The following is a 25,575-nucleotide window of genomic DNA, read 5'->3' as shown; positions in this document are numbered from 1 at the left end:
GGGGGACTGTACTTTCAGTTGATGGTATTTGGTGCTGTGTATTGGCCACAGTAATTGCTTGTAGCTGCATTGTGTTGAGGGGGATACGGTCTGATTAGGTACAGTGCACATGTAGATGGCTATGGAATGGTTGTGACACTGCATCATTTACATGGTAGGGCAGGTTTCATCTTGCATTATGTGGTCAGGTGTCAAGTCCAGTCTGGGCTGCTTTGGGGTATGAGCATGGTCCATTCTCCCAGGCACTCACAGCCAGGTGAAGTATGCATCTCCCCCCCCCATCTCAGCCAGGCGAAGTATGCATCCCCCCCCATCTCAGCCAGGTATAGTATGCATCTCTCCCCCCCCCCATCTCAGCCAGGTGAAGTATGCATCTCCCGCCCATCTCAGCCAGGTGAAGTATGCATCTCTCCCCCCTCCCCATCTCAGCCAGGTATAGTATGCATCTCCCCCCCCTCCCCATCTCAGGCAGGTATAGTATGCATCTCCCCCCCCCCATCTCAGCCAGGTGAAGTATGCATCTCCCCCCCCCCATCTCAGCCAGGTGAAGTATGCATCTCTACCCCAATCACCTACCCACATCACATTTCCATGAGCCTAACATGCGACTCACTGAGAAGCCAGGATCTCTGCCCTGCATGTCGCTCCATGTAGCGTGGTATCATGGAGTTCCGCAGGACCGTTGAATCATGGGTTGGTCCAGGGTATCGGGCACAGCAATGTGTGATGAACTTGTTTGAGTCACATACCATTTGCACGTTGATTGAGTGGTATAGTTTACGGTTGTGGTACGCTACCTCCATGGCATGTGGGACCACCAATTCCACATGGGTGCAGTCGATGACGCCAATGCAACCAGGGATGCTGGCCAGTGAATGGAAACCAACTTTGGTGTTTGAGATCTCCTGGGCAGAACGTGGTAAGGAAATGTGGTCTCCTGTGTGCTTCAGGAGGGCATCAAACACTTGGTTCAGCGTACGTGAGAATAATGGTTGTGATATGCCATGCATGTGTCCCACTGTGTGCTGGTAGGTGCCTGTGGCCAGGAAGTGGAGCACAGACACTACCTTCAGTAGGGGTGGGATGGCGGTGCGTGATTCAATCAGGCTGACAATGTTGTCATGTATCATATCCACAATGGTGATGATGGTGTCCCGGTCCAGACGGTACAGGGTGTGGATCTGCTCAGGGGTTAGGTTGAATGGACTAGCTCTGATGCGAGGGATTAGGGGCTGCCTGCGTGGTGCCACTGGCTGCACTGGTGGGGCATGCTGGCCCTGCCTCGCCCTCCTTCTCCTCCTGCGTCTCCTCTGTGCTGCCTGTTGTTGTTGTTGTTGCAGCAGTTCCACTGCAATCATGTCCTCTAGCCCCAGCATTGCTAGTACTATTGGAATCATTGGGGAGTGTGACTGGGTGTGGGAAGGGGTGGGGTGTGCTCCTTTTGTGCTGGCCCAGTCTGTATTGCCTCCACCTGTGCTGATTGTGTGCACCTGTGGCAGCTGGGAACACTGCACCTGGCCGTTTACGGGTGGTCCGCGATGGCAGAATTAGCTTCATGCTGGTAAGGTACTTTTCGGGCTTTAGTAGGGCGTTATTTGCATGTCCGCCTGACTTGTGATGATCCCCTGTTTGCGCATGCCGATATTGGCGGCATGGATGGTCACGTGCCCGCGCTCCTGGCGCTATTAACGGCACTGTTAATTATGGTGCCGCTAATAGCGGATTATCGTGTCATAATCGGCTGGAGCGGTAAGCGATGCCGGTAATCCTTTACCGGCATTGTTATTCATATACTGCCTGGGTCGTAATGAGGCCCCAAGAGTCTTTAAGTCATTCCCCAAAAGGATTCTCCCAGGCACCTCATTTTGTACACTGACAGGTATTCTTACAGTCATATTATTGCACTGGATAAGAGCTGGCAGTATTGGAACCATCTGGATTGGGCCTCCTGAAAGTTTAATGGGACCTGTGGGTGCCTTAGCAACATCCTCAAGCTTGAATAAACGTTCATCAACCACTGTAATGCTTGCCTGAGTGTCTCTAATGGCAGGGGTTTCCTCACCATTTACAAGTACACTGTCCTTGTTATATTCTTTTGTGTTATCTGGAATGGAGTTGTACACATCTACATTCTGCTGCTCCCACAGACCCAGGGACACTAACGAAACACTGGCTGAGACTCCAATGGACCCGGGTCTTCAGCCAATAGTTGAAAGTTACCACTTGCCATATGAATTTCTCACTCAGGGATGAAGGCTAAGCAGGCAGTTTGGACCCGTGAAGATTTATCCTTACATCTGGGATCCCCTTTCACATGGTCAGTTGACACACAACATAACATGTACCAAATGTTCTTTGGAATGGGGGCTTCTTCTGACCTCCCTCTGGTTTAGCACCAGAGGTTTCACTAGACTGACCAAGTTTCCCATGGGATTTACCCTTCTTCTGTTTGTGGCCATCTTTTGGATGGTTGGAATTAGAATTCTCTTTTCCCTCTTTCTTGTGCTGCTTCCCCTCATCCTTTTTGTGAGTGGCCCCAGGATCCTTGTGAGTGGCCCTGTTAGCAACCCACAAGTCAGCGACCTTTGCTAACTTTTTAGGATCAATCGCATGTGATTCATCAAAGTGCTGTCTCAGCTCAGGAGAGCAGGAATCAAAATTAGATTCTAATAATAACAGATTTCTCATTTCTCCTAAGGAGTTCACTTTGTAACCCTTAACCCAACCATCTAGGTTTTTCAAACATTCACACACTAAGGTAGCCCAAGTAGTACCATCCGTCTTTTTGGGGGTCCTAAGGAGTTTTTCCAATTCTGGCTATTAAGGCCAGCTTCAGATTTTGATACTCTTGTCTTTCAAACTCACTCAATTCCCTGATAGCATCACTTGCATCCTGGGGGAGCCTAGACAAAAGCCACTGAATTAAATAATTCCCTTTGAGATCCTCAATCCTATGATTATACTCAAAAGCATCCAAACAATCAAAATGATCAAGTTTCACATCATACATACTAACTGCTTCTTTGGACAGGCGAGGCTTCTTGGGGCTGGAAGATCTAGAGGACCCTGGCAGGGTTGCAGATTCAAGAGACAATCTTTTCATATCCAGTGCATGCTGCATTTCCGTGTTCCTGATTCTGAGGTCTTGATGTTTGGCTTCTCATTGAGCATCTAATATTTTAGCTTCCAATTCAATTCTCTTCATCCCAAAAAAAACAAACTCTAGGCTCAGTGTTGGAACTTGTGGGGTCCCAGTGGACATGGGTTGAGGCAGAATGGCAGGCTGCGGCAAAGAGGGGTTACTACCCTGAGATTCATCTACCTCCTCTGACTCCTCTTGTACATTAGAGCTAGTCTCTGAACGTTCATCCTCATCATTTTCCACATTTCTTAAGTTAGTAGGTGTTGCAGGCCTACTACCCAAACTGTGGTGATTCAACAACCTTGTAATCAACTCATTTTTCTTTCTTTGACTTTACACATTTCTTTCAGCTGATCTACTGTAAGAATGATCAGGGCTTCCTGACTGAAGTTATCCATATCTGGCATGTTAGAATCACTTTTTAATTTCTGATGGAGCTTAGCCTTGTGGAGGTTTAGTTGAACACAAGCAAAGCAAAAGACTCAATGTAACAACTCTACACAATATCCTCACCGCCTGCCACCAGTGTCAGGCAAGATTTTATGTAGTAACCCTGTGGGCGACTACACCAGCCTTGGATTGCAAGGATTGCAAAGGATTACCCCCACCAGTGTCATTACCGGTGCCCGTTATCCCTTTGCGCCCAGGTCGTAATGACCCCCAGTACCTTCAGTCTGAAGAAAAGGTTCCAGCTGGCTTCTGTTCCTGTTGTAGTCCTGCAGATCTTGTTGTTCCTGGGCCTCAGTCGTGGGAACAAGAGGGAAGATGTCTGGGGACACCTGCACTATGGTTTGAAGGTCGGCGGCAGCAATGGGCACACTTCAGATCAGTGGCACTTCGCGGTTTCAGCCACTCGCAAATAGCACCACCATGGTTCTTGGACACCTTGTGGGCTTCTGTTGATTCTGGGGTCCAGCACTCTCTTGAGGTGGCTCAGGCTTGGGTAGTCCTGCTTCGAGGGAGTCCGGAGGATCTTCCTGGAGCTTGGGTCTGGCTTAAAAACGATGCACTCGATTCTGGTGTTCCTGCCCCCTGGCACTCGATTCCAGCAGCAGTGAAGAAGTACAGCCAGCAGTGCGAGGGGTTCCAGTCAAGTTCGTCTTGGGGTCAGTTGGTCACACCAACCCAAGGGAAGAAGTTGTCCTTTCCGGGCTTCCCTAGTCGATTCGAAATTTGGAGCTTCAGCACTGCAGCAGGGTTTCACTGGGCAAACCAACGGTCCAGGAGGGTGCAGCAAGCTTCTCTTCCAGTTTCTTCTTCCGTTCCTTCGTCCAGTGGACGCCTCTGCCTTCCTTGCAAAAGACCTCTCCTGTTATGCAACTTTCTCCCATTAATTTGCAGCCTAGCTGTCACTCACACAGCAGGGTGGCTTATCTCCAAAGACAACCAGACAGCCAATCGCCTTTGGGTGCATTCCTGTAAAGAATGAGACTAAGCAGAGGGAGTTTCGGGAACCTCCCTTGCTTCCTGCCCTGCCAGACACGCTGGAGCCAGAGGCGGGCTTCAGCAGTGAATCCCGCCAAAGACCAAATGAACAAAGGGTCCAAACCTGGTTTGGCGTGCAGAGTAAATCTCAAGAAGGACCGTACAAAAAAGAAATGGTGAAAAAAGCAGACTGGGCCATTTTGACTAAATGGGTACCCATGGGTGCAATTCTAAAGCTGAGAATTCAGCCTGTGTTAAAAACGCACAATGGTAGGAAAATTAAACCACTGCCACCAGTCATTAAAAGTAGTAGGGGTAATATAAAAAATGTTACATGAGAAGATAGACTAAGGGACAGCTAAGTAACCCCCAAGATGGTGTGTGCTGGGTCTACAAAGAGAAAAACGTAACTAAAGTCAATTTCACTTTACTACTCTTGGAAACAATAGTTTATACAAGAAAAGGTATTTAAACCTTAGCAGAAATCCAAAGGACTTCTCTGTGACACTGCACTGAGAGTGTTGTGTGTCACAATACAAACAGATGATGCCTATGGAGTTTGTCAGACTCCAAAACCAAATTAAAGAAAAACACATGAGAGAGTGGGAAGAAGGTCTCACTCTCTCCAGGATAAAAATTAAAAGTCCTAAAGTCCAGCAAAAGAGCTGGTGGTCTCTAAGGTTGAAGGGATTTAGCACAGAAAATGAGAATGCTCCCTAACGCACGCCTATACATAAGTGTTTCATGGTGTAACAAGACAAGGGAGGGGAAACAAGGGGAGGACAAGACAACGATCTTACTAGGCCTAGTGACATTGAGATTGTGCAAGTGCAGGTGAGAAGGAAGGGGGAAGTGCCAGGGGGAAGTGGAGGAGTAGCAAGTGCAAGACACAGAATCAAAACTTCAAAGAACAAGTAGTGTGGCCAGCAGGTGGCAGTGCAAGGTTAGCTGCAGACACCAAGTGTCCGATAAGTGCAGGTAGGGGGACTGTAGGGATGCAGATACAGACACAGGTGCAGGTTTGCAAGGAGACATTGCAGGGGTGCAACTGGGAGGGTAGGGACCAGATAGCCAGGTGACCAGGGCAGTATTAGACAGGAGATCAGCAGGGAAGAGGAAGCGAGAAGGCAGAAGCAAAGAGGCAGGTCTGCAGATGTTTCCGGAACCGGAGATGGTTCTGCTCAAGTTTCAAAGAGGCACAGAGGCGATTCCAGAGGGAGGCGCCAGTCGAAGAGAGAGATCTGCCCCCAACTCTTTGCTTGGAAAAGCGACTGACCCTCAAGGAGTTGGGGGTGGAGGAGCGAAGAGCCAAGTAGGAAGAAACTTCTGAAGAGAAAGTTGGAGGTGTTATGGTCCCAGGCTCCAGAAAGTCTTGTGGACAATGCATAGGGACTTGAACTTGATCCTTGCAGCCACTGGTAGACAATGGAGAGATTTGAGGGCTGGAGAGATACGATCCCTGGGCTTGAGGCCAAGGACCCTTTCCGTAACGGCACTACCGCTCACGTTAAGGGACCCTTGCTGCACTCAGGCCCTTTACTTGGGTGGGGGCTGTTACCTACAGGGTCGGCCTGCCGCCTCGGGGCATATCGCCTCAGTATTACCCATAGCGTTGAAACTGGCACACACGCCCATTGCACTCGTGGGACAATTTATACATTCTGGTTTGATATTTCTCACATGCTGGATAATAATGCAAACATGACAGTTTTACCGAAAAACTGTTGACTCACAATACAGTTATTAAAGAAAATACATGTGCGTAAACCATTTGTTATTTTTTATAATGTTAAATCTGATTATACTGATCACTAAAACATACATTTTATTTTTAGGAACATGCAGTTACCCATCGGAGAGAAATGTGCATATTGACCTCGAAAGCACGAGATATACAGTAGGAAGAAGTGTAACCTATGTGTGCGACTCCGGTTTTACCAATCCAGAAGGATCTGTTCACGGATCAATAGAATGCCAGCCAAATGGAGTGTTTTCTAAAGCAAACTGCATGCGTGAGTACCAAAGTGGTTTCTCATCTTTCCTGCATGGGGTGGACTGTGAAGATCAGAAGGACTAACACACTTGAGCTGTGTATATTACTTGGAAAAGTGACACTTAATATGCAATATGTGTGGAAAACCTGAACTCTATGGCCCAGATTCTCAAAACCTAGTACCTCAGCGTTTTGAACCACTGCCGTCCCACTTGCATTTTTATCCCTCAAATATGGATAGAAATGCTTTCATTTATGTTTAGTATTTTACAATGGCGTGCTCTTTATGGGCACGCCCTATCCTATGCGCTCTGAGCAAGCAGGTGGGTGGTGAGAGCATCTCATAAATTAGCTTCCGGAATGTGCTCTCAAAATTAATGTAAGCACGAGGGCTAGGTCATTTCATTGCTGCTCAGTCCCCTGGAAATGCACATGTCACCTTTATGGATAAGGTGACTTGCATTACCGCAAATGAACATGTTCACCCTTTATACTTTTTTTTTTAGAATCTGGCCCTATCTCGTGCTTGTATGCATGGATGGGTTTGGTATTAATTACCTCAAACCTTATAAGTGCTGTATAATACGGCGATGCCGTGAGCGATGCCGTGATAGGGTACACTAATAGGGGAACAATTAGAAGGGTACATTGTGTAGGGTACATGGGAAGGACATGGAGAGAGGGGACACAGAAGATTACAGGCATTGGAAACAAGTTGGGGAGGGAAAGATGGACTCAGTCTTCATACATTTGTGGGTAGATCCTCATCTGTGTTCCCGGTGAAGCTACAGCCCATGAGTTTCCCCCCAAGCTGACCTGGCCTTCCTAACTGTTCTCTTCAGTCCCTTGGCTGCATCAACAACTCCTTCCCTTGACCTTTTCTGCTAGGAGAGAAGGAAGAAAAAAGTGTCTTCCCTTTACAGGCCGCAGAAGAACCCCAATTTGGCAAGTCATTGAACAGCTACTGCCACATCTTCCTGTCCCTTTTCTATGTCAATCCCAAAAGGCGACCAAGGCAGCTGGAACTGCTGGTTACTGCACTTTGCTAAAGAAAGGACATGTATTGTTCTTTGAACGGTATGATAATTTATTCTAGGGATGACCAAAACTGAATAACTAAAAGAATTTGCCACGTAGGGAACATTTCAAGAGGCCTGCTGTTCACACAATACAGTGAGCAGCTTACTCATCACATATTGTTGTCAGCAGGTACTACACATATTTGCGCTGTCTCAAAAGGCATACTGCATGCAGAAGTAGTACCAGGAAGTGAGTGCCAGAAACGTCAAGCTGCCCCTTGCATATTTGAATGTTGATACTGTACCTTCCACTCACAACTGGACTCCTGCACTGCCGGTTGATAGAGTGCTAGGAGAGTGCTAACGTCAGGAGACTCTAGGCCCTCCACCCACATGGGTAGGCATATCTAGAATGGGTCTTGAGGGGCCCATCTCCCACAATAACAGTTTTTCATGTGTGCTTCTATTTGAAGGTGCAAATGTAAAATAAAAGTGAACTCTGGTGGTATTCATGAACCATACTATTTTCGCCATAACAGAGAAGGCAACTTCTTTCATCCACACTAAACTGTAACATGCTGGTCTAGATCACGGTGTTGGCGTTGGAATTTATGCCTGAGTGCATTTCTCTGTCAATCAGGGAATGCGCTGAGACCATGCATTGGCGGGCACCACTAAAGCAAATCTTCCCTTTGTGCAAAACTCCAGGTAGTGGTTCACTTTGCTGAGAAATTAGTCTAAAAAGTCTGAGGGTGGATTAGCTTTAATTTTTAGGAAGATTTTTAGATATTTTAAAATGTTAGGGAAGCAAGAGTGTGGAATGTGTGGCACTACAACGTAAGCAAACTCAAGTGAAATTTCGAGAGCTGATGGGTCTCTGAAAGGGTTCCATGTTTAAAAAAATGTTATTTGTTCTTGATCTTATTCTCTTACATAATATGGGAGCTGGTTGGATGGATGCTAATGGAGGATGTTATGTTAGTGTAGGACAATAACTCACTGAATAAGCACATACACTATGATTCAGAAATAAAAATGTAGAGTCTTGAGCCATTTTACTTAACAAAGGGGATTATACAGATTACCCACCCAGCTCTTCCCGTTGGGGTTTTACAGATATTAGAATTTAATTGTGTGTGATAGTCATTTGTGCTAGGAAAACCTTTTCTGTTTATATAACCAGTACGATAAGAAGAGAATATCGAACTGCAAATTGGCACGGGATTTCACCTACAAATTTTAAATGACGTTAACAAATTAACTTAATATATTTATTTGTTTTTTACCTATGCATTTTATTGTGGGAATTGAAGCATAATATTGCACAATGTGCCACACTAACGTGAAAACCAATGCTACAGCGAATAAAGAAGTGAAGTGCATCACATTTTATGGGCGTTCCACACTATGTCAACCAATGAGGGATTGTGGTATTCGTATCAATAAGGTGTGTGCCAGGTTTTCATTTCCTGGCTGCACAGTGATCCTACTTGCATTCTTCCTTGCATATCTTCTTGCTTGGCTCACAAGCCAGGCTTGGTCAACTCCCTACCCCACCCCTCTGCCCAGCAGAACTCTTTTCGAGTGTAATGCAGGTTGGCAAATGGTGGCACAGAAGCAGCCATTATGTTTGTTGCACTATCCATGGCATTTGTGCACCAGGGAGCCACCTCTACCAACGGCTGCAAGATGAAGTTGTCTCTCAGACTGCGGTTAGCCTAATAGAAGGAGATGTATTTACGTATTTATTTATATACAGGGAAGAACAATGATCTTTTGATGGTAAAATAACATACAATATCACATTTTGTCAGGAAGCAGTGAGTGCCTGAAGGCGAGTAACCCAAAAACCCTGGCGAAGAAATAATCCAAACGTCAAATAAACACAGCACCTCTTTGCAAAAGACAACAAGGTTTATTTAATGCAAAAAGGGTTTCAGACGGTCCAGTAGAATTGAACTGATATGGAGCTCTCTGATTTGTTCAACGGATTACAGGTTATATAGCAGCCAGACCGCACGGTTACAATACTATCCATGATAATGAGTACAGCATAATCCCACCACCCTCCTTGGCTATCACCTATCGAACATGCTAATTTCTACCTGTAGTTCCTGGGCCGATTGGCCACATCTATGCTACTCCTGTTCCCATATACACATGGTGCCCTCCATCTTCATTTCCGTATCCAGCTACGGGAGTGGTGAGTTACCTGCAATGTTACATTCTCAGAGGGAGACTGTCGTGATGTTCACCAAGCCATTTCAGATGCACTCAGATTGTACTAGTGAGGTCAACTCTGCTTTGATCAGGCAGTAGGCCTTCTCATTATACCAGACACCGCAGCGCCCATGAGCTGCACCCCCAAACATGTACTAAATTTATTGGTATCACCTCTGCTCTTCCTATCCCAAAATCACAGGCTGTTCCGGACACAGCTGCCCCATTATATTCCTCCACCACTGGCGCCCACTCATGACGTGATTAGGGCACTGCTCTTGAGTCTGAATTTCAGAGATTTACTTGTGTTTAGATATACATGTGCTTGTAGTTCAAATGGGATGGCCGCCGGTGGGTGACGGCAGTAGTGCTTTAAATGTCTTTCATGCCCATTGGCATCTCTCAACCTTGTGCCCTTTTCTCCCGAATTTGTCCTTCAAAGGGTGCATCCCTTCCTACTCTTCCTGCCAATAAAATTCCATTCCCACCACGTTGGTGCTCTGCAGGTGGATACAATTAATGCTTATCTGTGTACCATGGGTGCCTCTGACCTCCGCTTCTCCCCTGGAGAGCAGGAAAGGGGTTCATTTTTTCAGAGCTGAGCTAAACAGAGCAACAGCTCCACATCAATTTATGTTCTAGGCCTTAATTTCCAAAATGGTGGTACTTCTGCCATGTTGCACACCAACTTTACTTCTACCTTACTACCTTGCTGACTCCATCTTCCACCTGTGTTCACTCTTCCCACACAGCTCACTACACAACATTACTACTGATACACAAAACTACACCTGGGGCCTTTAATACTGCCCTATCTATAACCTCGGCAACTGCAACAATAATACATATGTTGCTCTATCTATGTTGCTATATGTGAGTATCTAATATGTGTCAAACCTAACTTAACACCATGTGCGCCTTCTTCTGCACCAATTTCAATCAGTTCCTATAATGCTCCGTTTTAATAGGTTTTCCTCAACCTAAACCTTTTTGCCTGGCTGGGATGCTGTACGTGCATCCCACTACTCCCCCGTTCAGTAAATACTCTATTAACTACCCCTCCATCCTTCTTCCTCCTATAGATATCATCCTTGGAGACCTATGCCCTACACATATGGTCCAAACCCACCCCTCCCTTGGGCATATCCTTCTGGGGTACCAGTCATATAACAGCAACCACCATCAACTATTTTCACCACCATCCCATCTACCAGTCTGGGTATGCTTGTATTTTGTGCGAGGATGAGCTCTACCCACCCGTATTGATACCATCATCATGGCACTCTCACGAACAAAAGACCAACAAAATAACCATGATGGAACCATCCAGTGTGGAATGACCTATAGGGAACTGTGGAGATTTCCTGGTAGGCCTATGCACCCTGGGACTCTTTTGTGTGGCATTTACACATTTTATCATAGGAAAAGGGTTGGGTTTGCTGAAAATTAGTAATTTGGGGCCACATTGCAAATTATTTCCAGGGCCTCTTTTGGTTCCCAGTTCCCTGCTAGGAACTAGCATTTTCACCTCTATTTCCAATCATGATGGGGCCCAGGAAAACATGGCATTGATACAATCATCGGCCTCACTCCAGCATCTTTCTGAATGGCAATCCTCAAATTGTGAAGGGCCACTATCGCATGGGACAAGGAACCACTGCCCGCGTGATTTGGGAGGGTTACATACAGCAGGACAGATCAATCTTCTTGTACACGCACCCTTCCATAGCCGTAAGCAGGTCCAGCACATATCTGTTCTGCAGGGTCATCAATCGTATGGCCTTTAACTCACTTCTGATCGAGGTAAGTCCCTGTTACGTCTGTTCTGCCATCTGAATCATATCCCACCTGGTGATTTGCAGCCAATTAGTATTGGCTACAGTCTGGATACCTGGCACCAGGAGGGAGGCAAACAACTATCAGTTTTTCTAGCCAGGCTGTGTTGATCAGGGATCACATTTAATTTCTCAGAGGAGTCTTTGCTTGATCCAGGTTAGCTTCGGCACATAGGTACCCCATATTGTACCACCCATCTGGTTCACTCGTGCCACTATTCCTTCAGGAAACCCCAGTAAACCCCCCACTGCACAGCTAACTCCTGCTGTCCCCATCTATTGTTGGAGAACATCATTCTCTCCATCTTCAACAATGGCAGTATTTTACACTGTGCTTGTTCTTTCTTCTTGACACATTTTTTATCGTCCCTGTCCATTATTACCACTTAGACAGTGTGCCCTTCTAAAAGACGTCCTACTCTACACAGGGCCAAGTGTACCAGGCATGGGCTATACGAGGCAGCATTACTTGAGGTATAAACAACCTGGATTGGCCCATTTGTGTGATTATTCCACATGTCCGATTCAGAGTTGTGCACATCAGCAACAGTATCCAATATGACCCCCTTATACTGATTCTGCTCTATTCCTTCCCCTACCCCCTCCTAATTTGTGTCATCCCTAAATGTGTGTCATTTTCAACAAAGCTATCCTAGACATCACTAAACCCCCCCTTTATATGTAAATATTATATGTAAATATGTGCTCTGTAAAGCGCTTTGAATTAAGGCGCTATATAAATAACACATCATCATCATTATCATTATTATCATTATATGCCCCCACCATATAAACTAATCATACAACGTCAATGTACAACTCACAATTAACTAATAGAATTTACAAGATAACATATATATTACACAACGTCTGTGGTGTTGATCATGTAGAGGAAGATAGAAAACAGACAGCCACACAAACAAATGCAAATCCTTCATCAGGGAAAATATTCTGGGATGAGCTGTAATATGAGAAAGAGAACATGGCACACTATGCACTTTATGTCTGTCTGCAAATAGGTCAAAAGAGAATGTCATGCACAACAAACTTTAATGGGTCAATGAGTGAATGTGATGGAAGATACATTTCAGTAAGTCAATGGGAAGCAAGAGACAGCCTACTCCTGATCAGCAAATGGGTCACTTTCATGGGAAGTTGGAGCGGTGCCGGGTGCCTTCCGAACATTGGATAAGTGAACTGAATACCGCATCTCCTTCACCTTCACTGCAAAGGGGGTCGCACATACAACCGTAATGGCCCCTGCAACTGCTGCTGGTCCCAGCGGTGAACAAAGTTCTTTATATAAATCTCTTTTATAGTGGAGAGGATCCTCCAGCGGGGGCAGTTGTTCCTGGCAGCGGGTGCAGGTCACAGCGTCGTCCAGAGGAAGAGAAGATCTCGACGTGGAGGAAAGCTGAAGGTCGTTGCACTGCCAGGGAACAGTTTCCTGGGAATAGTTGTATCGACAGCAGGTTCAGTTCATGCTGCAGTTGCATCTTCTGTTCTAGGATCAATCTGTCAAGATAAGATCTTTATACATATTGTTAATTCACACAAATACCCCTGAAACTCCTCTCCCGAAACTAGTGCTGCCCTGTGAGAATCTGATGCTGTGTGTGTAGGAGTAAGAGGTGTGTGCATCCTTCTCCTTCTCACTATCTTGTGTGGGGACAAGTGATGGTCTTTTCTGGGCTGCATTCTTAGGCTAAACAAAGCAAAGGGAGACACCCGTTCCACGCCCTAATTTTACACATAACTTAGACAATATACTCTATAAATGTCTGTTCATCTTCTCTGCAATCGAGTTGGATTGAGGGTAGTATATGTAACACAACTTGTGCTTCATCCCCAATAAATAAGTTATTTCCCAAAATAAATCATTAAAAAAGTGATTTTCATGATCAGATTTCAGGACCTCAGACAGCCTCCAATGAGGAAATACCTCACATACCAGGTTGGGCCTCCAGAGCAACACCATGGAAACCACCTGGAGGCTCTGTCCTTCAGTCGACAATAAAGCCAAACTAACCTCTCTCTCCTCACTTTACAAAAAAGAAGTTTGCCAGGCAAAACGTAACTTGTATGATGACCGCATAGCCAACTCTAATTCCAGCATGAAAGAGCTCTTTTCTATTCTAAAGGAACTTGAGTCTCCGATCGCCACACCGGACGTCTGTACCAAGGACAAACCTTGGTGCAGAGACATCCAGCAAGCCCTAACAAATAAAATTATTACTCTCCAAAATAAAATCCAGCAAAAAAAAGAAGTACTTAAAATTCAGGATTTGCCTAAAATGCCCAACACCAATAATCTATCGGCGCACAGTGATTCCTTCCACTTCTCTAAATTGACCACCTTGGAAGTAGAAAAATTATGTTGCTTAAACCATCTAACTGTAAAGGTGACCTCTGCCCAGCACAGTTAATAAAAGACGCTGCCAGAGAATTATCGCCATTTATTACCAAATTGATTAACGCCTCCTTTGCCTAAGCCACCCTCCCGGCTAACCTTAAACAATCCTGGGTACTCCCCCTACTTAAAAAGCAGACATTAGACCCTCTCATCCCTACTAATTACCGCCCCATTTCTACGCTACCGTTTCTTCTCAAGATTCTGGACAAAGCCGCCTATAACCAAATTCAAAAGCATCTAGAACTACACAACCTCCTAGGAGAGAGACAATCGGGCTTCCGTCCCTTACATGGGACTGAAACTGCCCTTACTGACTTAAAATCCCAAATTGACGAGCTTCGAGACAAAGGGAGAACAGTACTTCTCCTACTCCTTGACCTCTCTGCCGCCTTTGATTTGGTGGATCATAAAGTCCTCTGCAGTCACTTGGATTCCGCTGCCCATTTCTCCCCGGAAGCCATCAGATGGATTGAGTCGTTTCTGAGTGAAAGAACGATGAGAGTCTTCTCCCCCTCGGCAGCGGCAGATCCCACTCCTATCTCATGCGGCATCCCCCAGGGCTCCTGCGTCTCCCCAACTCTTTATAACATCTTCACCAAGCCCTTCTTTGATGATCTGGACCATCTCAGTATCACCTACACTAATTATGCAGATGATACAAAGATCCTCCTCCCGCTTTCTGGGGATCATGCAAAAGACACGGAATTGGTGAACAAGGTATATCTTATCATCCAGGCCTCGATGGCCACTCATGGCCTCTGTCTGAACGATGATAAGACAGTTGATTATCTTGGGCACTGAAACCAACATCAAAAAACTAGGTCAGGAATGCTCCTCATTTAACATAGATGGGAATATCATCCAAGTATCCAAGGACGTAAAAACCCTGGGATTCTATCTTGATTCCACCCTATCTTTTGACAAACAGCTAAAATCCCTTGCCTTCTCCACGGTTTACACTTGTAAATTGATAAGAGCCGGTAAACCTTTCCTCTCTAATAAGAGCTGCTTAATCTTGGCTAGAGCCTTAATACTCTCTAGGATTGACTACTGCAACGCTCTTTACTCCGGAGCAAATAAAACCATAACGCAAAGACTACAAATATTACAAAATAATGCCCTGAGAGCAGCACTAGGCATAAACAAAAGATCCCACATGTCTGCCGCCAGACGCCATCACAACTGGCTGACCACTGAAAACAAAATAACACTTAAGATGTTATCCCTGACCCATAAAGCCCTTAACAACTCCGCCCCTAAATACCTGATTGACAAATTCCATAGGAGAACATCCTTCAGACGGATTAGAGTTGTCAATTCCAATTGGCTGACAATACCGAACTTTAGACTTAAGACGATCGGAGGTAATAGCTTTCAGGTAAAGGCTGCAAAGACCTGGAACTCAATACTACAAGACTTGAGAGTGAACCTACCCTACCCTCGCTTTAGAAAAAATATCATCCAATTCCTCACTTCTACTGACCTCAGCTGATCTCACAAGACCAATTTCACCCTCAACCTGGACTGCCCGCATTTGAAGCTTGTATATTTGTAATTATCTGTGTCCTATGTATATTTTGTAATTATCTGTGTCCCATGACCCCACGGTTTTTCTACTGTACATTCTGACAGGATGTAACCTGTAACTGGATTGACCTTCGCAAATTTGTATATTCTATTCTGTAATCACTGCATTTTATATTGCATGCTATGCTTTGATGTAACCTGCAAGCTCTGCATTTTCTTGCCATTGCGCCCTGCTACCCCTGGGTCTGGCGCGCACAAAAAGTGAATAAACAAACAAACAAACCATCAGATACCACCCCTGCACCACCCAGAAATGGGAAGGGAAGGAGTAAGGGCAGGGTGGTATATGAGGGCCCAGAGTGCCACACATGCCAGGGCCGGCACAGCACTTGATGGCAGTGATGCCGACACAGCTGCATGTACTGCACCCGCCGGCAGCTGCAGCTGCCACCGAGCAGCCATCCACTTTGGTCACAACGGGGGAGCTAGATGTTGGCAGGTGCACACATGGAGATGTGCCGGCACCCACCCAACTGGCCCATGGCACCCCCTTGTCACCAGAGCGGGACGACCATCCACATGGTCAGCGTTGCTTGTGGTCAGAGTGCCACATGGATGGTAGAGTGGGTGGCAAATCTTACGGCTCACCCGGCTTCAGGGCCAGCCCGCCCCAAAGCTCACATCTTATAGTGCAGGTGTCACAGGATGCCAGGTTGAGGAGGCTGGACAACATCGAATAGCGAAAGGTGTCCAGGACGCCTATCGAAGGATAGCGAGGGCCATGGACCGGGACCGATGACAGTCAGCTGTTTCATCTGCCACCCTGACTGTTATGGGACAAAGGGTGAGGGAGATGACTGAGAGCATCTCGGCTTTTGAAGGGGCATTGCAGGCCAGCATTCTCCTGACACTTCAACGTATCCAGGGGTCTAAGACAGACCAGTCCGTCTATGTCACCCTCACAGAGGGGTCTGTTCCCAGCACCCCAACGCTCCCGTGGTATCCCGGCTGCCGGGGTGCTTGGCACAGGCAAGGCGGCCACTAGTTGGTCCTTGAAGGTGAAAAGGCGGCACCAGTCAAAGGAAGAAGACCCTTCGGATTGAAGATCTCCTCTGTCGTTGGAAGAAGTGGTGAGTCGGTAAAGCAGGGCTCCACTGGTGGTGTCGTCATTAAAGGTCGGCTCAGCTTCTCCCTCTTCGGATTCTATGGTCCTGTGGCTACTAGGCCTTTAACAGGTCCCACATCTAATCCTGCATATTTTGAACTAGAGAAAATTAAGCTTGAATTAGAGTACAAACGTTTTCTTACTCAGTCTGAACGAAATCAAGAACTAGAGTTCAGAAGAATCAATGCCCAATCTGAGCAGAAGCAAGCTGAACTGAGGCTCAGAGAAATAGAGCTTAATCATGAACTTGAAATGAAAATGTTGTCTGTTGAAAATGCTTCTCTCTCTGGCTCCTCTAGAAGTTCCAGTCCCAAAAGACCCCGGATGCCAAAGGAATTGATTGGTATGTATGAGCCTAAGTTGGATGTGTTGGATTGGTTGAGTCTGTTTGAGTATAATCATGGGCTCCAGGACATCACAGGTAATGCTTTACTTACCTGGTTGTTCTCTAGACTCCCCCCTGTTGCAACTGATGTGGTAATGGAGTTGGGGGAGGAGAATAGGAAGGATTATGAATGTGTGAATCTAGTTATGATAGCTAGATTTGGCAAGACCCCTTCCCAGTACCCTAAGAGGTTTAGGACCCTCAAAAAGAATGATGGTACCCCTTGGGCTACCTTGGTGAGTGAGTGTTTGAAAAACTTAGAGGGATGGACTAAGGGTTACAAGGTGAACACTTATGAGGGAATGAGAAATCTTGTAATGTTGGAGTCAATTTATGATGCCTGCTCTCCTGAGCTCAGACATCACTTGGCTGATTCAAGGGAATTAGATTCCAGGAAGCTAGCTAAGGCTGCTGACTTGTGGGTTGCCAACAGGGCCACTCACAAGGATTCAGGGGTCACTCAAAAAAAGGATGAGGGAAAGCAGTCACCAAAAGGGAACCAAGAGATTTCTAATACCTCCCAGACCAAAGAGGGCCCCAAACAACAAAATAACCAGGGTAAGTCCCAAGGGAAACCACAGCAGGCTAGTGTACCTTCTGGTCAAAAACCAGAAGGAGGTCAGACCAAGCCACCCTTCCAGAGAGCATTTGGAACAGTCTACCTCTGTGGGGCAACTGACCACATCAAAGGAGATCCCAGGTGTAACGGTAAACCTACAGGGATCAGCACAGTCTCCTTAGCCTTCACTCCAGAGGAGGAAGTCCAAATGGCTAGTGCTCACTTTGAAGTCTTTGCTGAAGAACCTTTGGGCCTTCAAGCAAGTGTAACAGTAGAGTCCATGGGTCTGGTTAGTGATCAGAATAGGAGTGTGTACAACTCCATACCAGAAAACTCTAAAGTTTATTATGTGGACAGTGTTCTTGTCAATGGGCAGGATACTCCTGCCAGCCAAGACTCTGGGGCCAGCAGAACAGTAGTGGATGAAAGCTTTTTCAGGCCTGAGGATGTTGCTAAGGCACCCAAAGGTCCCACTAAGATGTCTGGAGGCCCTGTCCAAATGGTTCCAATTCTACCAGCCCTCATTCAGTGTAATGACATGACAGTGTTGATTCCTGTCAGTGTTCAGACTGAGGTGCCTGGGAGAGTCCTGTTGGGGAATGATCTAAAAACTCTAGGAGTAGTATCCAGTACCCCCAGGCCTCCCAGTATGGAGACCCAGAACCAAACCAAATTGGCTAGAGAGGCCACCTTAAGGAACCACTCTATGCCTGTGGGAACCTCTACTGAGAACCCCACTACAAGCCCTGGTGTTGGTGAGTTGACCTCTGACCCAGGCAAATTTCAGGCAAAGATGTTAGGGAAATGGGAGCCCCAACCAAGCTCCATCACTGTTCCCCCAGTTCTAGAATCTGTGACTCCACCTGCTTCTGAGAAAGAGGTAGATAGACCTACTGGACCCTTAACTAGGCCTAAGAGAACTGGTAATTCTCAGTGCTGGTGGAAAACCAGAAAAGAAAAGTCTAAGGCCAAAAACCTTCAGACTGTTGGACCTTCCACAGAAGACTCCAACCCCATTCCTAGTCTTAAGGGGGAAACTCCTAAAATAGGTAAAGGTAGCCCTAAGAGGAAGGAGAAGCATTTACCTTGCTTGTCTCCATCACCTCCAACCAAGAGTCCTAAAACCCAACCTTCTCCCAACAGAGAGGTGGTGAGGACCTCTGGAGGTCCCTCTAGATCTAAGGGAATCCTTTATAAGGACCCCTTGAAAAAGCCTAACACAGGTTCAGAAGTTGTACCAACTTCTGAGGGACTGGTCAACCAGATCCCCGATAGTTTTAAAAACACTGATGTTCCTCAAAGGGTTTGTAGGTCATAGAGCTTACAAAGGAAAACCTTTGACTCTACCACTGAACATAAATTAGGGTGTCACCACCAAAATGCTGATGGTCTCTCTAGGATGTATGTCATCGACTAGAGGTATGGGATTCATCCAGGAGTGGATTAAATCCTCCTGTCCCTTAGTCTTGGGGGGTGGGGCGAGTGTTAGGGAGAATTCTCTGTTAAGGCTAATTTCCCAAACCTAGTGAGTCCCCCAGCAGCTTTGCTGGATTTTTGGGGTTTATTTTTTTCTCCTGCTAAGAGTGAGACTCTTTTTCTCCCATTCTTAGACATGATTTGAGATATCCTTTGACTTTGTAATGTGTTTTATGGGCTATAGGGTCTTTTACTCCATAGGGCTTCATGTGGTTTTGGGATGTGTGTTACACAGCACCCTCAGTGCAGTAACACAGGGGTGTCATAGTGACCCCCAAACATAGACTCCATACTGTGGGACTGGCTACTGTCTCCCAGGGCATGTAAAGTCACCATTGGTTTTATTAATCCAAATTTGTGAAAAGAACCAGTACAAACCATCATATTGTGAAAGTACTGGAAGGGGTTAATTAGATTACCCCTGGGTCTGTTTTCAAGGGGGCACTGTACAGTCCCCCCTTGCCAGGTTTCTGGCTGGTGGCAGTGGTTAGCACGCAAAATATTCCTTAAGAATATTTCCTATGGGATTTTCCCATTCATTTTAAACGCACCACTTTTTGGTGCAATGTTGATACCGCTGGGTTATTTATTTAATATTTATTCCCCGGTTGGGTCTTTTTGCCAGGACTCGGTTTTAAAATGGCGTTTGTGTTCGCCTCTGTAACTCCAAACCCAAGTCGAGCCCTTTGTCCCACTTTTGGTCGGCTTCTGCACAGAAGCCTCCCAAAGTGGTGCCACTCTGTCTGGGTTTACAGGATGTGTGGGAGGGGGGTTTAGGCACCCTGGCCTGAATTGCCTTGGCAACTCAAGTCACACTCTCGTATGATTGGCCCAGTGGTGAGCCGTCCGGCTCACCACTTAGCATGTTTGATTGACAGCTAGGACTGGTTAATGGGGGTTTTCTGCATAAAAGCAGGGCTTTGGGGACTGGAACTTCAGACGTCGCCACAGGACCAAAGAATCCGAAGAGGGAGAAGCTGAGCTGACCTGCAACGACGACACCACTGGTGGAGCCCTGCTGAACCGACTCACCACTTCTTCCAACGACAGAGGAGATCTTCAATCCGAAGAGTCTTGTTCCTTTGACTGGTGGGGATAACCAGTTTGGCCGCCTTTTCGCCTTCAAGGACCATCTCATGGCCGCTTTGCCTGTGCCAAGCACCCCGGCAGCCGGGATACCACGTTTTACCACGACCGCGAATAAAAGGGTAGTACCTTTTAACCGGAGAACTCAGCGGCTGGTTTCTTCCCTGGCAGTGCAACGACCTTCAGCTTTCCTCCACATCGAGATCTTCTCTTCCTCTGGACAACGCCGTGACTTGCACCTGCTGCCAGGAACAACTGCCCCCACTGGAGGTTCCTCTCCACTTTAAAGGTACTGTGTCCGCCTGGCCTCCCTCACAACGGTCTGTGTGGGGTGTCTCGTAAATCCTCAACTTACCACTTGGGTTGGCCCTACGCTGGCTAACTGAACTTTTCTGAACTGAACCCCTTCCTTTTTGAACTCTGTGCAAGACTTTCCAAGCCTATTAAACTGTTTGATCTTGGGTGCATTTGTGTTCTACTCTCTCTGAGGGAGCCGGGCCTCCGAACTATTGGCTCACCAGTAGACTTTGACTTCCTGCCTTGCGGAGTATTTCTAAAGTATTTTGTTGTGTGCTTTCTCAATTTCTGCCTTTTCCCTCCCTTTTTTGATAACTTATTGGAGTGCCATCTTTAGTTAAGCGCTCACCTCTGTCTGGAAATAAGTGGTGTTAACTAAGACTTGTCTAATAAGGATTAAGGGAGGTGTATATACTTCTAAGTGACTGTGTTTGGAACTTGCTTGCCATATTTGTGTTAGTGTATTTTACAAGTGTGTTTTTAAATAAATAATTATATACTTTTATACCAAAGCTGTGGTCAGTGTTTGCTTGTGCTACTGTATTTCCGTACCTAATGCGTATACTCTACATACTGTCTAACTCTTCTTGATAGAAGTCTGGCTGCTCAGCCACAGCTACCAGGTAAATCTGGGTGGTACAGACTGCTACCAATTGGGTTTACTGCCAACACCTGTAGTCCTAAGCCTTTTGCAGTGGCCCCTAATGGCACTGCACAGTTTTCTGCCTAACACACTCCATGTGCCATCCGTGTGCCATCTGGCTAAAAGGGTGCTGGAGGAGACTTGCAAGGGCAAGAACCCATGGAAGTTACTGTACATAGCACTGTGCATATAGGCACAGGGGAGGTGGGTGGTCAGGGTTTGTTGGGGACGGTGTGGTGGGGAGAGCGTGTTGGGAATAGCATTGGGGAGGGGGAAGGTGGGTGGGGAGGGTGTGTTGTGGATGATGTTATGGGGAGACAGGATTGGGGGTGGTGAGGGTGTATTGGGGATGGCATTGTGTGGAGGGGGAAGGTGGGTGAGGAGTGTTCACATTTCAAAATAACAGTTCACTTGAAGCAATGCTAGTACATTCCTCATTGGATACTTATGTTTAATTCATAGTGTGACTAAATCTACAGAGCTGCGTAGCACGTGCATTTAAATGTGCTAAAAAACAATTGTCCATCAGTTCTTGTCAGTCAAGACATCCATCCCTACCCTCTTCACGCTCAGTGCATGGCAGCACAGCAACCACAGGCAGTGAGCCCCCTCTTCTGGGGGTAGCATGTCCACATCAGGGGCAAGGGGATATTCCGCCTAAGGAACTTGTTGTACAGAGTGGCACATGCAAGAACAATTTGTCAGACCTTCTCCGGCCTGTACATTAAGGCCCCTCCAGTACAGTGTTGGCAGCAGAAACACGCATTAACAGTACACAAGTAAAGCTCCACTCCATGCGCTCCTTAACTTCCAAATAAATTCGACAAAGCCTGGATTTAGTACGTGGGTTGTAAGTACCAATATTAGTCCAAGTCCCTACTTATGAATAAGTACACACAAAAGATGCTCGATCAACATTTATTTTTTAAATCATTAAAGAGTTAAAGAAAGAATGCCGACATGTGTTTTGACCTTCATGACGTCTTCATCAGGGCTTAGTTTTTGGTCTACAGTATTTGAATTGCAATGCGCAAATATTGTTTCAACATAATGGGTGTTCCCCACAACACAGAAAATATTTTACAATTAATAATTGTTTAGCAAACCAAAAATAGAAGATAAGCAAACCATAAATAAGCATCAAAGTCATTACACAATATGTTATAACACGGGGAAAGGGAAAAGAACAAACCAGGGGAAGGGGAACAAGTGGGAAGAGAACAAAACAAAACAATATATGTAAAGACTTCATTAGTCTACTGTCAGTAATGTATCTAGGGTTGCACATGGTTATCAGACTCTTAGTGCATGCTTAGTAAGTTGTGCCAACTGTGCTCAACTCCTTCCATCAAACATTGCTATAATTAATACATTACTGATATCCAAACGAGTTCCACCACCTAATAACTCCTTCTGTGTGTAAAACAAAGGGCTCAAATAAACTACCAATGACGAAAAACGGTTAACTTTGACAAAATACCCCACAACCTAGTTGGGTTGAAACTCTAAGGCGGTGCTAGACACCATTCAAACAAAAGTCCCCTTAAGCATATATTATGTGTGAGAGGTTAACGAGATCCTTTCATAGACACGGAAGGATGGCAGTCCATTTGAGCGTTCATTGATCCAGCTGGATTGTGTTACATATGATTGTCTGGTAGACTCAGTTACAATCTAAAAGCATAACGAATGCCTGTTATATATACAAACTTCAACTGTGTGTGCTTCCTGATGGCTATAATACCTGTATTGGAACAGAAACATACCTTCTGGTGTCTGATTGCCTCTCCCAAAAATAAGTAAAGGACTTTTTTTTAGAGCTAATAAAGAAAATAAGAAAAGGCAATTTCAAAAATCAAACCAAACGTCAGATTTCAGGATTCCCCTATCAAAAATACTATAACAAGTCAAAAACCAGGACAGGGACCAGAGGAGGAAGAGGTTGGGGAGGTATTCAAAGAAACAGACCCCAAAAGAAGGATCAGCAGATTCTTGTCCCAGAGAGAACAGAGACCCAAGAACTAGAGATCCTTGGAGATTTGAGCACAGATCCCAAGTGTCTGACTGAGAGAGAGCTGACTAACCAGTCAACAAAGGGTGAGACTATTATTATCAAGCAAGCCGATAAGGGTGGAAACATCATAGTGATGGACCATCTTGATTACATTAAAATGCCAGAGACACATCTTTTTGAGCCAGGATGTTACAAAAGGTTACTGACCAGTCCTAATAAGACGATTAATACTGCAGCTTCGGAACTAGTTGAGAAATGGGCATGCACGGGACTTTTAAGTGATGATGATAAAAGCATTTTTAGCAACAAAAAACTCAGTGGGCCCTGTAGTGCACAAACTTTTCAAAATGCTACGCCCGCTGATGAATCGTATGGGGAAGCAGTGAGTTTTGTCAAACTATTTCGCACCAATGGTCAACACTGACTATGAAAAGTTTGTGATCAGGACAGCCATACAAAAGAGTGACAAAAGCCTAGATGCTACCACAGCCATTTGCAGCAACTCGCAGCAACCTGCGCATGGTCTAATTAAGAAGAAGTACGACTCCAGATAACTATAGGGTGCTTCTCTGTAAAGCTGCGCCGCCAGATCCTTCGAGAGCCCAGCATAACCCTGCCCAGAATCCTCAAACGAGGGTGCTCACATGAGCTAGCCGACGTCAGCGCTTCCAAAATGAATCTTTATTAAAAAATGTTAAGATAGAGGAAGTATGTGCAGTGGACAAACACTAGGCAAAGAACTCTGGTGGTAGAAATACCACACCCAACGCCACCCTACTCCATGCCTGCAGTGCGGCTATAACTTTCCTCATGAGAAAGACTGCCCGCTAAAGGGTACATGTGCACCATGTGTGGAAATCAGAGCCATTGTCCACGAGTGAGCCGAGCGATGGCACCAGCCATGTTGCTACCCAGTGAAGGAGCGACCAAGTGTACCTGCACAAGAGAAGATGCCCCATAACATGAACACCACTGGTAGGAGACAGGACCTGAACCGCACCCAGACTGTGAAGAAGATGCAGAGGTTGTCTTCATCTCAGCTTTGTCAGGGCCGGTGCAAGGAATTTTAACACCCTAAGCAAACTGTCAGATTGGCACCCCCACACCACCATCTTTCCTGGTCCTAACCGTTCCCAACCATCCGTCACCATTTTGTTACTGATTGCTGGAACGCATTACATTACCTTCCCCCAACACATTGCTCACGTCTTCTGCTGTGTATGGATTCCAATGCACTTTCTTCACATTAGACTGCAAGAGCACTAGCATGTCGCTGGTACACTGTATCCAGGCAGGCTGGCTGCCTTCTGAAGGCTCTCGGATGTGGTTGTGTGTCAGCTGCACACATGCTCGCAGCGGGTGATGGCAGGTTGAGAGAAGGGCAGGAACAGCAACCGAGAGCTAATCACTTGTGCAGGGTATTATTCAAAGGGACTCTTTCAGAGTGCATGTCGCGTTCATGTCAGTGTGACACTTATTGTACACAGGGATGCATATAGCAGGCTTTGCTTGTATTGATGACTGATGCTGGCTGATAAAGTAAACACAGTCTGGCTTTCTTTTGTTTTGCCATCACTCAATTTACCCTCCACACTGAATCTGTTGGTTGTCTCAGTGACCATCAGTCTGGCTTTAGAGCATCCAGAGGCACGGAAACTGCTCTTTTGAACACCCATGAAGACCTGCTCTCAAATCTTGACTCTAATTCTCCCTTTGTCGTTATTCTTCTCAACCTCACTTCTGATTTCGATATGGTAAACCACAACATCTTGATCACCCTTCTCTGTGATACCCTGGGCATCACAGATCAGGCCCTGGCATGGCTCACCTCCTTTCTCTCTGACCGGTCCTCCCAGGCGGAACTTTGGTCCTTTCTCTCCTCTTTTACTCTCGCTACTTGTGGTGTCCCCCATAGATCTAACCTATCCCACTGGTTTTTCAATTTCTACATGGTCCCCTTGGCCCACAGGATCTCCACCTTTACCACTAACAGTGTTAGGCGGAGGACACGCAGCTCTCTTTCATGCTACCCTCTTCCTCCTCCTCGCTCATTCCTGACTGTCTATCTGCAGGTCAGTCTTGGTTTGCTGCTAACGATCTTTGCCTAAATGCATGTAAGACAGAGCTCATACATATTGGGACCCCTGCTCCCGCTTTCCCACTCTCACACTGTCCAACCTCCCTAGGCCCTGCGCTCTCACCTAACAATCAGGCAAATAATCTAAGGGTCATCTCTCCTTCTCCTCTCACATCTCAGACATCTCCAAAAAGTCCCACTACCACCTGCACCTCCTGAGAGGTATTCTGCCTTTTCTCACTTTCCCCCAGACACTCACCACCTCGCAAGCCCTGGTTCTCTCTAGGCTGGACAATTGC

At 46.2% G+C, this 25,575-nt stretch overlaps 1 protein-coding gene across 4 annotated transcripts in view; it reads left to right on the top strand.

The window, feature by feature from the left end:
- Positions 1–25,575, top strand: part of LOC138538055 (complement factor H-like) — a 981,558-nt gene that overhangs the window by 366,332 nt on the left and 589,651 nt on the right. For all 4 annotated transcript variants that reach the window (XM_069641504.1, XM_069641501.1, XM_069641502.1 and 1 more), the window contains exon 9: positions 6,403–6,579. In XM_069641504.1, coding sequence (XP_069497605.1) covers positions 6,403–6,579 — 177 coding nt within the window. The remainder of the gene's footprint in view (positions 1–6,402; positions 6,580–25,575) is intronic.

This window comes from Ambystoma mexicanum, chromosome 1q (assembly GCF_040938575.1).
Source record: "Ambystoma mexicanum isolate Mex_15411 chromosome 1q, UKY_AmexF1_1, whole genome shotgun sequence".
Classification (NCBI taxonomy): Eukaryota; Metazoa; Chordata; class Amphibia; order Caudata; family Ambystomatidae; genus Ambystoma; species Ambystoma mexicanum.
This window is presented reverse-complemented; position numbering and strand designations above follow the sequence as displayed.